Here is a 19,143-nt window from a genome sequence, read left to right as displayed (position 1 = left end):
TTCGAATTTCTCTTAAGACCACTTTCTCCTTCATGTTCTTGCGTGTGTGTAAGTCTTTTTAATTTAAATTTGAATTCTCTGGACTATAGTATTTTTATCATGACCGAAATCAGCGTTCAATCGTTAATAAAATATTGGAATCCTAAAGTGTGAAATTTGGTACATAGACGAGTATTTCTTGACTCTTACTTAACACAGCAGTCTTAGGGTAGTGGCTTGAGCATTCGTTTCGTAACTTAGGGATCCGCGGATCGATTCCTTGTGAGGAAATTTAAAAATATATATATATCATTTACAATGTTGATATTTCTGACGTATATTAACATGAAAAATAGTTAATTTCTTTCGTTCTTACAAGTTATAGTTGAAACGACTTCCTTCACAGGGGAAATAGTAACAGCATGACGTTAGTCTACAACCTCGATTCGTATTCTCTGAAAACTTAGCGTGTTTAGCAAACAATTCATGAATACATAAAGTATGAGTTAGAAATGTGTCTGAAACGTTATTGTTTCATTGTGGAATTGTTTTTAAGTTCTTCCACTCCTACTAGAAATAATAATAATATTTTCGTTTGCCATTTCCAACACGTTCCATATATATGTTCAAACAAAATTTGTAAATAGGAACTATTCTTTTTTCTTTTTATATTTGTATGCATATTTTGTTAAAATATCAATACAACGCATACATAATCCAAAGTCTTTTACCCAAAGAAAGGGCGTTACTATGTATCGTAATGAAGACAAATTCTACTTAATTTTTTTTTATGGCATCCGAAGATTCGATTGTTGTATTGTCCAGAAGCTGACACCTTTTCCCCCTTCTTTTCCTTCCAAAGTATCTCTTATAAGGCAATAAAAGATAAATTCCGTATGATGACAGATTGTATTAAAATCTGTAAAATCGCCCCTAGCGTTAGGCAAAAGTTACAAAATTGTCGGGATTGGAGAGAAGTGTCAGGATCATCAAGACATACCTCTGCATACGTCCCTACAACTAGCTAAATGTTACACGGAATGTTTTCAGGCAAATTTCATCTAGAAAGTAGGGCTACTGAACTCGCAAGAGCCCTATGAAAATTTGTTTTTAAGTAATGGGTATGCCGGCTAAGTTACAGAAGATGTTGATGATGAGAATGAAAGAAATTTCGGAATAAAGAAAGTCGGAGGAAGCGGAACCCGGAGAAAACCTACATACACGGTGTTTGTCCAGCACAATGCCTACTAGGCAGGAGCTGGGTGGAACAGGGTGAACCATTAAATTAACAACACTTAAGTAATAATAATAATAATAATAATAATAAATAATGGTATTAAAAGTTTTAGAGTTGCCCTAAAATTTGGCAAAACTTACTTAAACGTAGGGATTTCAGAGAAGGGGTTCCGTACCTTCAAGACACACCTCTACAACTACCCACATTTAAAACTAAAGCGTTCCACTGAAGTTTCATGTATTCTGTTGTATGTTTTAAGGAAAATAACTGTAATAAAAATAACTGAATATCACGCAACAGTAAGACATATAATAAACTAATTTTTAGGATATGCAGAGGTAATTATAAAAGCTTTGCTACAAAAATACCTACACAGATTATAATTCAATGAGCTGTGAAATACAAAGTAACAAAATAGCATACAAAATTCAGTCTACAGAATAATTGTTACTTAAAGAATGTACATACACTGTTTCGAGAATCGAAACAATACGAGAAATGTTTACGATACTTTTCGTTTCCTCTCGATTCTCATCTCCAAAGCGAGACGATAATTTGAGTTAGACTTGTCCCGTCTCGAATGTAAAATGTTAATTCTCATGTTATTTTGTTTATTTTAAAAACGAGATAAGAAATTCCTCTTCTCGTGGGCAACATTAAACAAAACCGAAATATCTTTCCAAATGTCACGTTTCTGCTTGTAATGGTATGACCTGAGCGATAATTAGCTCCTAACTTTTAATCTTCTATGAGATAATAATAATAATTTATTATTATTATTATTATTATTATTCCTGAAGATTTGATAGTTCAAGTATTGAAACATCCGAGTATTCAAATATCTGAATATAATAAAACGTATGTCATCGCCGATCACCATCAAAAATCCTAAAGTAAAAAAAAATATGTCCGACGTGGATTCGAACCAAGAATCTTCAGATTACTGGTCAAGCGCCTTGACCACTGAACCGCGATCAGTGCGCGGTAAATGATTCGTCTTTAGTCTGGTTACGTTAGGTTTCTTTGCCTCCGCTTGCAAAGTTGTATGTTATATTTCTTCGATTCGAAACGTCTTTCGTATTTCTTTTATGATGATATGAGTGAATAATCTTCGGCAGTGTTTATATTAATAACTTGAGTTGTTCTTACGGCTACAGTTTGGTTACGGGCATATAATTTAGAGTACTCACCAATTACCTCTGTAAAAATTGTTGCGGAAGTACCGCAGGATTCTGAAACATGGATATTTTTATAGGGCACATACTAGTTTTTAAGTGAAGTTTTGACCCGACTACAGTTGGTTCCGTAGCTTTGGAGGTTTGGACCTTTAAAGTTCATTTTTTCATATTTTCGGCTGCCTGTAACTCCGAAAGGAAGCATTTGTGCACCCAGATTGGTCTATACTTTTTGTCTTATCTTGGTCCCAGGAATCTCCTCTCAAACGTCGGTGTTTTGAAACACCGTGTATATACACTCATTCATTCTACAGCCCGAGAAGACGTATTTGTTTTTTAGGTAATATTTTGCAATTCTTTAGGGGTTAAATACATGCTTATTTTTTAAATTTTTAGCTCATAGAAATACGAACGCCAGTAATAAGCCATACACATTCGGTTTTACAGCAGACGTGGTTTTAAAAATAATCTTAACATCCTTAATACTTATTATTCAAAATGTGTTTTTGTACTATATTTAAGCAGTAATTTTTAAACGTTACTTTTTGTGTATTTTTCCAGCAAAGTCCTCATTCTTCGAGGAAAAGTTCAGTGTCGTGTGCGCAGGCGCTAGCGGCTGAACCCAGTACTGTCAGTAGTCAAATTGGAGATAGCGCATCACAAGGGAAGGAAGACCCTTTAATAACGAACAAAACAAAAGCTATTGTTTGGGGTATGCAAACAAGAGCTGTACAGGTGAGTTGTAGATGTCGGCTTTTTTAATTGATCAAATGTATCAAGCAGTCAATGCATGTGTCTTATTCCTTGTAGCTTCAGTTAAATATGTTTTAACTAATTTTTACAACAACTAGAAGACAAGAAATTTTGTCTGTTGGAAGTTTAGTTTCAGTTAAGAAAAACAGGAGTTTTTGAAATTTTGCTTCAGTTTCCTTAAAATTAGCCAAGATTTCTAGAATGAGTTAATTATAAACGAGGTCCTTAATCAATATATCATATTTGTGTGTCAACTGAGGTTTGTGGAACAGCCGCACTTTTTTTTTTTTTTTTTTTTTTGTAAGGAATCTAGAATATAATTTTTCGTGATTCAAAGATGTTATTTAGTATTGTTACTGTTACTGAACAATATATTTAAGTGATAATTTTTGAGCAGTTAACTATAATGGGTTCGTGTATAATCTGGTCGCGATGACGTAATAGTTGATTGTTTTGCATTTGAAGTCATAAAAATCAGAAAACGTCGTTAGTTGATCAAATTACGAATGTTAACTAGAAATTCTTTATTACAAAGGTGTTAACTAGAAATCCTTTATTACGAAGGTATTAACTAGAAATCCTTTATTACGAAGGTGTTAACTAGAAATTCTTTATTACGAAGGTATTAACTAGAAATCCTTTATTACGAAGGCATTAACTAGAAATCCTTTATTACGAAGGTGTTAACTAGAAATCCTTTATTACAAAGGTGTTAACTAGAAGTCCTTTATTACGAAGGCATTAACTAGAAATCCTTTATTACGAAGGTGTTAACTAGAAATCCTTTATTACAAAGGTGTTAACTAGAAATCCTTTATTATGAAGGCGTTAACTAGAACTCCGTTATTACAAAGGTGTTAATTAGAAATCCTTAATTATGAAGGTGTTCACTAGAAATCCCCTATTATGAAGGTGCTAACTAGACTTACCTACTTCGTTTCAGGCGTATAGTGGCATGCCCAGAACTCGTTTGTAGTTAAAAGCATTCAACTTTCAAGTGCGACTTTCACTAACCTTAATTTTCACATGACAATTGACAGAAAAGTAGCCAGAACACAAACATGTAAAAGGGTATTGCAATGGAATACATCTTAGACATACCCTTGTAACTACAATTTAATAACAAGGCACAGCATGAAATAAATCTGGTCAGCGTCTTTTATTACCCCATATGAGGTAATAAGAGACAACAACCGAATTAAAAAAAAAAACAGTTTTCCTGTACATTGGGAAGAAAAAAAATAATTTTAGTATTGTTGCCCAGTAACAAAGTATATATACACAAAGAACCAGAAATGTGACTTAAACTGTTAACATTTTAATTTTTTTTTGTCTCATATTACCCCGAGTGTCTCTTATTGCCCCATCTTCCCCTACTTTACGAAATTTCATATTGCCGTACACAACAACATATACTGCACCGTACGAAATGTTATACAATGTTCGAAGATTGATTTGCCGGTCATTGTAAATCGTCTCTTCAATGGCCGTGACATTCTGTTCGCTTAACACTGTTGCTGGACGCCCGGCACATCAGTAATCTGCAAAATTCAGAAGACTGTTTTCAAAGAATTTGTAGCACATGGAGATGTTATTACGGTCCCGTACACGCACGCCACTTCCATGTGAATTGCACTCCGGATTGTCCTTTTGCCTTATATAAACTCTTCACAAGTGGTCGATTGTGTCTGCTCAGTAGTCCACACTTCTGCTATTAGAGTTACACTTGATCGAACAACTACAAACTACAGTGCCAATACTCCTCTTTCAATTTTCACGTAAAATAATAATAATGTTACATGAAAGTAAATAATTTAAAAAAAAATGTGTTACTTATTGATCCCTCATCATCATATTATCATCATTTTATTTTTCAGGGTATGTTAGATTTTGACTTCGTGTGTAGGCGGAAGGAACCCTCTGTTGTTGCAATGATCTATCCGTTCACTGGGGATCATAAACAGAAATTCTATTGGGGTCATAAGGAAATTTTGATACCAGGTAAGTAATTATTGTGAGTTAAAGTGTTTGCTTCTGTACTACCATGTGATTATTCTCCACTATCCTTTCTTTTAAAATACTCTATAGAACATCATTTTTGAGTATTGTTTTCAGCTTTTAGGTCGGCTATTATTATGTTATTTCACAGTGGCTTAGTGGTAGAACGCTTACTTCTGATCCTTGGTGTCTCTGGTTTGTTCCCGGCCAAGTAAATTTGTGGTAGACAACACCGTGTCCGTGGGTTTTCTCGGGTTACTTCCGTTTCCTCCCACTTTCTCATTCCACTGATTTTTCCATCATCATTTCACTTGATTAAATCATCGTCTCCCTTAGCTTAAAGGACATAATCGCGGGACGTTAAACTAAAAGATTTCATTTCGTTTTCATTTACTGTGTTATTTCATATTATTTGGTTCCAGTGTCATTTTTAAATCATGCATCCCGATAATTTTTTTTTCCGGTTTAGAGGGTCTCTAAATCAGTTCCAGATCATGTAAATTTGTAATGGACAACATTATGCTCATAAATTTCGTGAAACATTATCCTTTCATTCCATGTTTCCATACTTGTCAATTTTTCCGTCATTGTCCGCTTCTAATTTGTTATTCTATATCTCCTTTTGGCAAAAGAATATAACCGCGGAATGTTAAACTAAATACTTTTTTTTTACCAATATTATTATACTAGCTTGATATTTACCGTTCTTTCAAGTAGTAGTTTTAATATGTGCTAGCTTGGAATTTATTTTATACTAACTGTAAGCATCCGTCGTTGCTGACTCTTAATTCAAAATGTCGATTAAAAGAGGGGAGGAAGTCCTTACTCTATTCTCCGGTATGTATCCTCTGCTGATGGATAAGCCCTCACAACCGTGAATTAATGGGAGATGCGTACACGCAAGACGTTATTAGAAACTGTAATAAACGTGCATATGTTTTCGTATACATTTTTACCCCTTCAAATCCGACCTCCTCCCCGTTAGCCGAAAATAGAAAAAGTGCTGCGTACAGGATTAGATCTGATAAAAATCTATGCGTACTAAATTTTGCGCCTCTAGATCACTATTTTCTATGCAAAGAGCTGATAATAAACAGATAGATACACACAACCATAGTACTTTGTTCTTATTAAAGATTGGAATAATTATTTAAATTCCACAAAGAATCGTATAGTTTATTTTTTATATTTTTAAACTTTTCATATTGACTGCAGTGTGAATAATTAAAATGTATTGGTAGTATTGTTTCTTCACTTCACGAATTGTATGTTATATTGCAACTTAAAGATAGTATTATCCATTTTTATCTTCTGAAGTACATATACACTTGTTTTAACGGAGAGTTCTCCTTTTCCAGTATACAAGAAGATGTCAGATGCAATGGAAAAGCATAAAGACGCCGATGTATTGGTCAATTTCGCCTCTCTCCGATCGGCTTATGAGAGCACAGTGGAAGCGCTTCATTATCCACAGGTAAAGTTCCTCAAACAACGAAGAAGAAATAATCAGTTCAAATTCGAGTACTTATAACATTCTATTGAGTATCGCAAAAGTGACTTCGTTTCCATGAAGAAAGGTAATGTTTTGTTGCAAAAGTTCGTTCAGAAATTTATAAACTTAGCTACCATTCCAATTTCACATACTTTGATACGACAGTCATACCTTGAATAAAAGATCAAATAAAGGATTTTAAAGTTCATGGAACAGCAATATTAGGATTATAGTAACATATAATAAACACTAAGCACACCATAAGCAAGGTAACTATCCGTCATAGAAGTTGTTCGAAAATTTAAAAGATGCATTTACGATTTTAATATTATTAGAGCTAGGAAACCTAAATTAAATCAAGGTAGAGGCACTCTGGACATACAGTGGGATTACTAACATTACAGCAAGATTCAAAATAGGGAATTCTTTATACATCAAAAAGCACTTCGAGTTGGCAACATTGATACAAATATGGTAGAGTTCTTTCAAGTCACAAGTTCAATAACGAACCCTTACGCATCGGTAACGTATGTGCGTATGTCATGATGCTTATACCAGCATATGTCACAGGTTCTCTTCAAGAACCCACTTTTGTTCTTGATTGGTATGTCTCCGAGCAACTGGTATTACTGGAGATCTTTTATTTATACGTATTACTAGGCATTACCGGCATATATGGTTTTAAGCCCATCACTTATGAGTGCTGACGAGCACAATATTCGGGGAAGGGAGAAGGAAGGAAGCAGTCTGGGACTGGCATGTTAACTATCATCCCGACATTTGCCTGATGTGAATGAGGAAAATCCAGGAAAAACCTCACTCAGGATGCCTGGCCTGAAGATTTTACACCTTTTCGGCCGAGTGCCCCCACAAGGGAATCGAACCTGGAACCGCTCGTACCAAAGAGGAGAGCATTAGTGACTACGCATGCGAGGTTACAAACTATACATTTTAATATGACAATTTCTGTTATTTGTTATACTGTCCTGAAGAGAAGCTAAATTTACGTTAAAATGTTCATTGTAATAATGATGAAAACCTGATATTTCGAATCAGAGTAGGTCTGTGAAAAGACAAAAGTTATTTTAAGGACCATTTGCAAAATAGTGGTATTTACCAAGCTTTTAACACATTTAATGAATCTTACATTAGAATACGGAAAGGTACATTGCCACCAGAATCAAGGAACACATTAGGAGTATTAACAGTGAATTCTCTATTTCCGGATTGTCTCAGCATTTGAAGAGTAATGATTTGCGAAATGTAAAAGAAAGAAAAAAATGTAAATAATAATAATAATTTTGAGGAAAATTTTAAAAACGCAAAAACCAATAACAACATAGAAAGAAAAGTAATCGAAACATTACACATTACTTTATGAAGGAATATGTGAACGTAATTGCACTTACATTGACATGATAAAACGCAATACCAAAGGAAGTGTTAAAGAACGTATTAGAGATTCAAATGAGGAAGGATATGCAATTTCAGACTTACGTAAGCATTTATTGCAACAAAAGCTTTATAAAATCATCGTCAGATGTTAAAAAGCATACTTTTGCATAATTCTTTACGATAATCAAAAGTCCAGATCTGAATACAAACAAAATAATTTAAATGACGGTGGGGAAACAACTGTATTAATAAAATTACACGATGATCATTTAAAAAATGTTGGTTACGTACAGTTTTATATGTCAACTACAATAATTTACATTCTTACATACAGAAAAGCAAAGTATTTGTAGTTGGATCCGTGGTCTCCCCAAGTGATATCACTGGCAACAATATCTTTTCATGTTGAAAATATATCAGATATGCAGTACTACTATATCAAGAAACATTTATTACGGTTTAACCAAGTTTTCATTCAACAGAAGCACTGTCGGCCTAATCAAATTCGATTAAGCGGGACGCTAATGTATTTTTTTTTAACGATAATTTGCCAAAGAGCATTTTTTTAACGCTTGTATACAGGTAGTTTAGTGAGTAAATAAAAATAGCAGAACTTTCTAGAACAGTATTTGTTTTTTTGTCAGGTATTTTTACTCGAAAGGAATATATTTAATACATTTTGATTTTATTCCTGTAGGTCCGAACTATTGCCATTATTGCCGAAGGTATTCCCGAGAATCTAACACGAAAACTGATCGTAATGGCAAATGCAAAGAAAGTTGTAATCATAGGACCAGCTACTGTCGGTGGTATTAAGCCAGGATGTTTCAAGATTGGTAACACGGGAGGCATGATGGACAACATTCTTCATTCCAAATTATACAGACCTGGCAGGTACGTGAAATAAGTTGGTTTTTGATATGGTAACTAGATCATATAAAGAATTTCAGCTTATAACAAATAATGGATTCATTATATGTTGTACTAAGAAAATATTGATTTCCTGAGTGTGTTTCGTGGTGTGATGTGAAGGGCACCTACTTTTGTTTCCCGACGTTTGATACATGAAAGAACCCATGGATTCCTGAAATATTCCTCAAAATTTTTCTTAACATAAGTTAATGTATTATTTGTTTACCGAAATATGTACTATACGTATGTAGTTCTTATTTTATTTTATTTTATTTCTTTGAAAGCTAAGGATTAAGTTATATCACTTTGCACTGCTGTGGTAAAGGATAGGACAAAAGTCAATTTACGTATTCGAAGAGCAATATTTAAGTGATAAGTATGATATGACCATTATCCATGGGTTTCCGTGTATGTGTTAATTCCACATTGTGTAACAGTACAGTACAAGGTGGCCAGAAAGTCCCTTTACACTTACACTTATTTCAAGTCCAATTTCATGTGGAGCTGCATAGTGCTCTGTGCGTCTGCAGAGCGCTTTCTGGTCGACTTATATGGTGAACGCATAATTGACGCACTAACTTACACACACGTTTCCTTTCGGGTTGATGGATGACCAGAACGAAGGGTATCCAAAACACTTCCCAGTCGAAAATCTTCCTTCTCCCACGTGATCAATGTCTGACGACATGGTGGGTCCTTAACCGAGCCGTTCACGAAACTTATCCATCACTTGCGGCATATTCTCATTCTTGTGCTTACGTTTATGGACCCACACACTTGCCACTAAGCGTTACTCCAAAGGCAAGTCTCTGGTATCTGCTATTGTTGTTCACTAAACACAGAAGAGCGAGACAATGAACTGGTCAACGCGAAGACTTCATTCTTCTTCCTTTGCGGAAAGTCACGTGGCAATTCACGTGAGGAGCACTGTTACCATATCAGTGATCAGGATGGAAGTTCAAATCGTAAATATCTTAACATCTTACGTTGTTACACACATTTAGTTTAGATGTGAATGGACTTGGTCACCCTATACAGTGATTTTGCATATAGTCTGTTTGATTCCCGGTGGGAGAGCACTAAAAATGTACTTTCACAGTCATTCGTCTTCTTTAGCCTAAATGGCATAACCGTGGGATGTTAATTCACAGGCGCAGAGTTACGGAAAAGCTCCGTATGATTGTAAATGGGTAAAAGAGACTCTTAGAGGAATTTCCCATTTCATCTCACTCCGTCTCATTTCTTCCCTATTAACTCAAATCTTAGTACGTATGTTGCATAAGACTTAAGTTATATATAGAACTTAAATTATATTTCATAATACCATAGTTCATGTCATTCATGGTCATGCAAACATTATAGCAATATTCTGAACATTTCCAGAAATGATCATAAAATATAATGTGCAATGTATTAATTTTCTGAAAAATCAGTATGTCCAAAGAAAGAAACTATCCCTGAACGCGGCCAATGGGTTAAAATTAAAATTTCATTGCATTTTTTTAGTACAGTGCTTTTCAAATCAAAAAGGTTTCTTTTAGTCTCATTTCCGGAAAGGTATTGATTATCATTCTTTTTTTTTTTTTTTCAAAAACTATTGGCAGATTACGTAATTTAAAAAATAGTTTTGAAAGCAGTGGCGTTGCTAGACCATTTTACAAGGTGCAAAATGGTTCAAAGTCCCCCGGAATCAGCAACAAGAAAAGTGAAATTATTTACGGAATTAAACAGGGTATTCATACAACGCGAAAAATTTATATCATGTTTTAATATCAGAAGCGTGTTAAATTACTGTCAGAATAATTAGTTCTGTGATTTATGGTAGGAAATTTGTCGTAGTTGCAGGTTTGATCAATGGAGGTAGATGCCTTGTATCAAAATCTCTTCGAATCAAACTGGACCAGCAAGTTTTTTCTCGTCTAACCACGGTGTAAAAAAAAGTTCAATCAATCAACAAATTTCAAACTTCTCCAAAATAACAATATGTAATAATAATAATAATAATAATAATAATAATAATAATAATAATAAGTGCTCTCAAAATCACTTTTACTTGGCGCACAAGTCACCTAATCGAAGTATTAGATAAGCTTCTGCCAATGTTGCTGCTTGAGGGGAAATAAAAAATCTACACTTAGAACATAAGTTAGAAACCAAATGAAAGAGAGGTAAATTTCAATTTTTGGTGATTTTAAAATAAACTTACGATTTCTTCGTTTTCAGTGTGGCGTACGTTTCAAGGTCCGGTGGCATGTCCAATGAACTAAACAACATAATCTCTAAAGCGACAAATGGTGTCTATGAAGGAGTAGCCATTGGCGGTGATCGTTATCCAGGGACCACTTTTATGGATCACATCATGCGGTATCAGGCAGATCCTAAGGTAGGTCGAGGGGATTTTAAGTATAGATATATATATTTTTTTTTTCCTTCTTGACAGTCCTTATTGTACTTACAAATGCTATTGAAACTTGTCTTCCATCATGTTAAATACATAAGGTACATCTCTTCAGCACTGATCCGTAAATATCACAACATAACCAATGATTGACATATGTAAATGTTTCTCGAATGTTTCATGTAAACCAAATCCTACGGTTGCTTGGAAAACACTTGTCTTCGACAATACCCCACATGGAGAAGTTTCATCGTGCAAGGCTATATGAATGAAGTGGCCAATCTGTCGTACCACGACGACTGATCCATTCATTGAAATGCTAATCCAAGAAATCCCTCAAAACAATACCAAAATATGCACGTTGTTCCTTTGTTAATTTGCGATATGTGTGATATGATTTTAGTGTAGTGTCTCTTTCAGCAGCAAGGCTATATGAGACGTGAACCTACAGCTTAACGTGGGGTCCGAGCCACATGAGTTCCCTCCGGGAATCGAACCCTAGTCTCCCATGCCAAGGGCGGTATGCTATTCACATAGCCACGAAGCTCTTTGTTAATTTGCGATTCATCTCAATACCTATACTATTCGGCACAACTTCACCCAGTAAACAAACTTTTAAAAAAATAGTACGAAAACAACCAACCAATAGTGGTGCGAATTCAACTATTAAAAGAAAAAAACGCTTATAGCTTGCTTTCTTTCTCCCTTTTGTTCTTTTGGGTAAAGCGACTTTGTACCCATCCTGAATATTGGAAATATCTGCCAAAAAATTATATGGATGAATCATGATTCTAAATGTTTGCCATCATTGCAGATCATTCATCTACATAATAATCTATAATTAAAACATAGGTACACACACTCACTTTGTGGCCTATGGAACGCGAAAGTTCAATCCTGCATTTACAGAAGTTCTCCATTGGCTTCTGCCCATAGGAAACTGGGTGTAGTTTCTATTTTGTGTTGTCCTATTTCTGCGAGATCTATCTAAATATTGTCCTCCCATCTCCCTCTAGGTCTTCCTAAGGGTCTTTTTTCCGATTGGATTTCCAGTTAAAATTTTGATTCTTCCATTCTAACAATATAAACTGCCCACTTAAGCCTCCTAGACTTAATGACTCTAACAATGTGAGGTAAGCGGTATAAATTATGTAGTGCCTCGTTATGAAGTTTTCGTCACTCTCCATTCGCATCTAGCTTCGGTCCGAATATTTGCTTTAGGATTTTATTTTCAAATACTTTGTCGTGCTCTTTCTTCAGAGTAAGCGACCATAGAATGAATTTTAAACACCTGAAAGTATTAATTCACAATGTAATTACCAAGAAATAATAATATACTAATCCTGACCAAAGCATATATTAACTAATAAATAATAGCGTTACAGTTTCAGCAAATTACCTTTGTCTTCATCAGGTACATTAATGCCTTCATAATGTGTCTGATGGAGGCAAAGTTAATTTGCCGAAACTGTAACGCTATTATTTATTAGTTAATACATGCTTTGGTCAGAATTTGTCTTTTATTGTATACAAGAAGTTCCAGAACTAAAATGAGTGGTATTCACAAAGAAATAACTAGGCGCTGAACTATCAGAAACTCTAATCTCTCTAGAGATAGAGTATTTTGTTTAACCAATTGAACTACCAGCGTTGATTTGTACTTTTAATTACTTAGTGATGTGAATAATTACTTAAAGTTCTGCAATGTGAATCATTTTATTGTAATGAGAATTTGCTTTTTGTAAATAGTTACTGTATGTATTCTGTAACTTAGTTTTCTGTTTTATTTTTTAGGTGAAAATGATAGTTTTGTTGGGAGAAGTTGGCGGAGTCGAAGAATACGAAGTGTGTAAAGCTTTGAAAGACGGCCGGATTACGAAACCTCTCGTAGCTTGGTGTATTGGCACATGTGCAAGTAAGTACAGCAGCGGATGTAACAGACAGATTCATTAATGTTCCGCATAGTAAATCTCATAATGAACAACTGGACTAGGGTAAATGGTAGCCTTTTGCTTTCTAATGTGGAATTTCTTGGTTTGATTCTAAATATCTCAAGGCACTCTGCTTAAAATAGCCGAATTAAGCCTGAACATAGGTCCATAAATGTAACGTTCGAAAGTTAAGAGTAACGAATCGGATTAGTTTTCGGTCAACTTTGTAAATTCCTCAGAAATATGATTCGACTTGTATATTATCAAGTTTGTCAATTTCTTTTGTTTAATTTTATTTCTGTTTATTCCATTTGTATGAACAGGCCCCCATACAGAAGGCCAATGTAGGATTTGAGCTCTTCTCTAGCCCTAGCATACTAATCCAAGGTTACCTATTGTATGCTAGTCTGGGTTGAGAATTCGTTCAGTATTCTCGTTGGTGTTTGCTAAATAATCCTTGAGCTACCCCATGCATCATCATTGATGGGTGCCTGTTTTAAATCCTTCCTATTAACACTTGTAGCGCAAGACTCAAAATCGGATGTTTTACTTTGGGAGCAGTAGTGTTCACTTGGTTATTGAATAACACATGAGATGTGCATAACATGCAGATTGCTCAGTAATAGACAAGTGTGCGTGGCCCCACGTAGTGTAGTGACTAACGTTTTCACCTTTGGTGTGAACGTACCGCGTTCCATTCCCGGTGGAGACACTCGGCCGAAAAAGTGTAACAGGTTTTCCAGGCCAACCACCCCAAGTGAGTTTTTTTTTTTTTTTCCTTCTCATTTATACCAGTAAAATGCCGGAATGGTACTTAACATTCAGGTCCCAGGCCGCTTCCTTCCCCGGATAGTGCACTCGCCGAAGGACGTCATCCCTCATACCTGACGAGCTTAAGGCTGTAAGTGCGGGTATGTCCAGGAATATATATAAATAAATAAAATAAATAGACCAAATATGCATAAAATATATGCACATGGCACTTAAAGTGCTAGATTACATGCCTTATTATGCCGTACGTTTCTTTCTTTCTTTTTATGAAAATCAATTGAATAATTTCATTGTAGAGTCCTAGTGGCTAGTGCGCACTCCTTCGATAGACGAGATCCGGGTTCGATTTCTAGTGGGAGAGCATCGAAACACTACAGAAATTTATAGCCTCGCTGCTGATAAAGATCATAAATATAAAGCAATTAATCGATCAAGCCTTAATACTATGTACTATTATCAGATGTACGAGGGGCATCCAACAAATTATCTACCTAGGAAAGAAGGGAGAGGCGGAGCATAATAACGCCTGACACGCACGCTAAGGCCCGCGTGGGGAACCCCGCTGCGCAATTTGAGGTCAGTCGGAGCAATGTAATGGCTGTGAGCAGAGTGTTTGTGTTACGTCGCGTAGCGAATGTTTGTGTGACGCTGCGAACAACGGATTTGCAGAAGTTGGAGGTGTGGTTTCCAAGTGTTGAATCGTCCTCCGTAAAGTCCGGACATGGCCCCTGGTGACTATTTCCTCTTCCGAGACCTGTAGAAATACCTGCGGAAACAACGGGATCTAACAGGCTGTTTTCCAGTGGTTTACAGGCCATGATAAAGGCTATTTTTTCTCTGGTATTTCTTCGATGCCCACACAGTGGCGACGACGCATAGACCTCAATGGGAACTTCATCGAAAAATAGTAACCAGGTGAGCCTATCTGTATTCCTTCCTATCTAGGTAGATAGCGTATTGGACGCCCCTCCGTTTTTTTAATCACTGTCTCCAATACGTACCGAACCAACCTTTATTTGTATTAGGTTTTGAATGTTTTGAAAGAATGAACAAATACTCAAAACCTTTGGGTTTGAATTCGATTTCTGGCTCCAAATAAACCTCACTTTCTCGGTGAGCTTTATTTATTTATTTATTTATTTATTTTGATTTTATTTCTGTACTCGCATTTTTATCCTCAGTAAACAACGTTACAAAGAAGAGCCGAAACCTCGGAAGTAGAAGGATTTCCAGAATTTGAAGATATTAAGAAGTTAAAATATTAGAGTATTAATATTGTTGTATTAATATTAAAATATAACCATTCTCTTTTGTTATTTAATCCATTATTTAATGTTGTTTATTTGTATGCTATTGCAGGCATGTTCACAACGGAAGTTCAGTTTGGCCATGCAGGTTCCAGTGCTCATGCAGAGCGTGAAACGGCCATTGCCAAAAACAAGGCCCTAAGTGAGTGTGGTGCTGTTGTTCCTAATTCCTTTGACGATCTTGGTGATGTCATTCACGCCACGTACGAGAAGCTAGTGGCGAAAGGTATCATTTCTCCTGAACCTGAAGTGCCACCGCCAACTGTGCCTATGGATTATTCATGGGCAAGGGTAAGAATAAACACATTAAAATCAGTTTTTATATATTTATTCATTTATTTATTTATTATCGAATTGTTAAGAAAAGAATTTATTTCGTAAATAAAAAGGTCACTAAAATAATCTGACCCTTCCCGCTTGTATAGTGGCCAGTGTCTGTGCGTTTGATACACTCTGTCCCGAGTCTCTAGGGCGAACTGTTAACTTGAAATTTAAACAACGTAAGAAATGGGGGGGGGGCATGGTGGCTCAGTGGTAGAGCGCTTACCTCTAGTGCGTAAAACCCCTGCTTCGATCCCCGACTAAGTAAGTTTGTGGTGGACAACATCGTGTCAGTGGATTTTCTCAGGGTACTCCCATTTCCTTCCACTTTCTTATTCCACCAATTATTCCATCATCATTCACTTGCCTTAATCATCGTCTCCCTTAACCTAAGAGGCATAGTCATGGGATGTTAAACTGAAATATTTCTTTTCTTTTCTCTTATATATATATATATATATATATATATATATATATATATATATATATATATATATATATATATATATATATGTATGTGTGTGTGTGTGTGTGTGTGTGACTTAAGGTACCACTAAAGGATTTTTGAAAATTCGATGAGGGAGGGGAGTGAAATGGTCGTTATAATTATTATATGTATGTCCATATCTCGGAATCCTTTAAGGGTGCAAACATAAAACATAGTGTTTGAACTTTTTTGAAAGTAATTCAACACATGTTTCAGCGTTATTGTATATTTGACCTAGAAAGGGAGAAAAAAATAATAGGAGGTGGTTCTCTAAGTTGCCCATACGAGGAGTTTGAATTTCGTGCGATACTTCGAGTTCAGATGTTCTATATGAAAGACACTGGAGGAGAAACGGAAAATATTGCCCAGAATAGTACGTGGTGGCATTGGCTACTGGAAAATATCTCGTTAAATACAGTATGCGGCAAAACAAACAATACTAAAATTCGCGTACGGATGGCGCACAGGTGCAATATGAGCCGTGAGCGTCACATGTGTGCTTAGTTATGTGTGTTGTAGCGTAGTATGCAGTTGGTGATAAGATAATATTATAACAGAGGAGAAGGTGTTTATTGTCGAGCACTATTTCCGCTTGCACGGTGTGGAACAGCATCTCACTGCAGGAGATGAGCGCGTACGTCTACTGTATTGCTCTGGAGCTGTGGCATATGAAGATGAAGATTTCGGCAGCAACAATGGTTCAGTGATGAAAGCCATATGTGCCTTGATCGCTACATCAATCGTTGATTATTGACCCATTCTTGCATGATTTGTGCAATTTTTGCCGCACCAAAAATCAGTCGTCACACCAACAATGAATGCAGCAAGACGGAGGTACTGCCTACACTGCAAGTGAGTCACTTGTCCATCTGCCCACGAGAGTTTGGACATCTCTTGATTTTCCATAGAACGGATTTTCCATAGCCTTTCCACTTCCCTGACCTCACGGCTCCAGATGTCTACATACGGGGTATGCTGAAGAAGCAATTTTCCGAACAAATAGCCCACCAGCACCATACTTGAGTTAAGAGAGAACATTCGGTTATTTGTTTTGTCGTTCCAGCAACTCGTGTTCTCTAACGCTTTCATCGATCTACAGGACTTCTAGGAAGAATGGATGCGACGTAATGGTCAACATTTTGCACACATGATGTACAGTAGTGGTTCCTTTTAAATTTACGATATACGTTGAGTAACATTTAGTTGACATCCATTTGACAACATTTTTTATGTTTCATTACGTTGTACAACTAATAAATAAACAAATGTCAAAGATGTGATTTCAGTATTGTTTGTTTTGCCGCTTACTGTATTCCAACGAATTACACAGGTGACTTCCACGATAATAGCGTATTTTAATATGAATAAAATGTACTCCTCTTATTTACCCTGATTGTGTTTAATGGTATTATTTCGAAAGCTCGTTTTACTTTATCATCTTCTTCCAAGTTCAAAATAATGTGTAACACCGGCACCAAGAGTTCACATGTTATGTCGAGCATTAATTAATACTACTGTAATTCTTCTACAGACATTGAAGAAAGTTACCAATTGTCGCTGAAAGACTTACCAGATTGAACCACTTGTACTCAGATGTTTACTTTTCAATTTCATTATTATTATTATATAAAAGAATTACTATTAACGAGTATTCTGTTACTTTGAATAGTTCCGTAAACATTGCGCCTGCAATGTTTTAGATATTCCATGGATATATCTAGTGTTTTCACCAAAGATAAATATGCTCAGGTGATATAATTAAAAGGAATTGGAGTCAGAGCTTAATCGTGGGTATGCGACAAATTGTATGATCGTTCCATAGAAATGGGCAACACGTTGTACGTAGAGTGTCCGCTGTGTTTCAGTGTTGGCGCTAATGGTTCCAGGAAGCTGTACACGTACGTCAGCCCGGTTCCAGATGACAGTTGCACAGGATACAACCGTGACATATGCATCGGACGAAATGGGAAAGCAGAATCATATCACAGACAAAGATCAACATTACTCTTTATATGTCATCTGCTACCATTTTCATCCGTTTGTTGGACGCAAAACTACGATTTAAGGAGCTGTTCTCTAGACCTCTCATGCTTTTCTACTATATAGCTCATCTCCAAAAAGTGTCGCAAAAGTAGCAGTTGAGAGGAACCTATTGGATGTCGTGTCGTTGTATTTAGTATTAAGAGGCGATTCTGCCTTAGATGAAAATTACAGTCGTTTGGCTTGTTTGCACTTCCACAGTATGAAATACAGTGACCAGTACCAAGGAAATAACCATTTGCATTGACCAGATGACCAGTGCAACATAAAGCAAGAACAACGTCCAAGCTATTCGTGTACGATTAGAAAAATGTGCTCTTAACAAGACCGTACCCATTCACATCTCAAAGCATGCGTCTGCCCTGGCTTCCACGATCGCCAGACATGATTCCCATTGAGAATGTGTGAAACTCGATCGAACGTCTGGTCCAGTCTACAACCCCAGCGATAAATCTTGACCAATTACTCCACAAGTAGAAGGGTAGAACGTCATTTCGATGAATGACAGCCAGCACCTCTATCATTGTCACCATGCAGGTGTCTAGGCACGTTAAAAATGAACAACGGAATAGTGTTAGTCTTTGAGACACCCTGTACATTCTGTCCGTAAGTGTAAGACCCTGTGCTTTGCAGAATGTGTGTGTATGAAGTTTCATTGTCGTTAAATTGTATTTTCTTTTTGATTGTATATAAATATCAAGCAATTCACATTTCCTTTTCTCATTGCAGGAACTTGGTCTAATTCGGAAGCCAGCCTCTTTTATGACCAGCATTAGTGATGAACGAGGGCAAGAACTTCTATATGCTGGAATGCCAATTAGTGACGTAAGTAATATATTCAGAAAGTTTGCTAATGCACGCTATAGAATATTCTTTGTCTCCGCCTTTTCCCATGTTTATATGGGGCCGGCGTTCCCGTCTTTAATTCTTTTCCTCCACTCTCCGCT

General features: G+C 36.1%; 1 protein-coding gene across 3 annotated transcripts in view; it reads left to right on the top strand.

Moving 5' to 3' along the window:
• Positions 1–19,143, top strand: part of ATPCL (ATP-citrate synthase) — a 191,090-nt gene that overhangs the window by 155,595 nt on the left and 16,352 nt on the right. For all 3 annotated transcript variants that reach the window (XM_081741358.1, XM_081741359.1, XM_081741357.1), the window contains exons 10-17: positions 2,953–3,126; positions 5,022–5,145; positions 6,501–6,616; positions 8,727–8,923; positions 11,165–11,324; positions 13,134–13,254; positions 15,401–15,639; positions 18,926–19,021. In XM_081741358.1, coding sequence (XP_081597484.1) covers positions 2,953–3,126; positions 5,022–5,145; positions 6,501–6,616; positions 8,727–8,923; positions 11,165–11,324; positions 13,134–13,254; positions 15,401–15,639; positions 18,926–19,021 — 1,227 coding nt within the window. The remainder of the gene's footprint in view (positions 1–2,952; positions 3,127–5,021; positions 5,146–6,500; positions 6,617–8,726; positions 8,924–11,164; positions 11,325–13,133; positions 13,255–15,400; positions 15,640–18,925; positions 19,022–19,143) is intronic.

This window comes from Thermobia domestica, chromosome 15, assembly GCF_964235325.1.
Source record: "Thermobia domestica chromosome 15, izTheDome1.hap1.1, whole genome shotgun sequence".
NCBI classification, from domain to species: Eukaryota; Metazoa; Arthropoda; class Insecta; order Zygentoma; family Lepismatidae; genus Thermobia; species Thermobia domestica.
The sequence above is the reverse complement of the archived record's forward strand: the minus strand, read 5'-3'. Positions and strand labels throughout refer to the sequence as shown.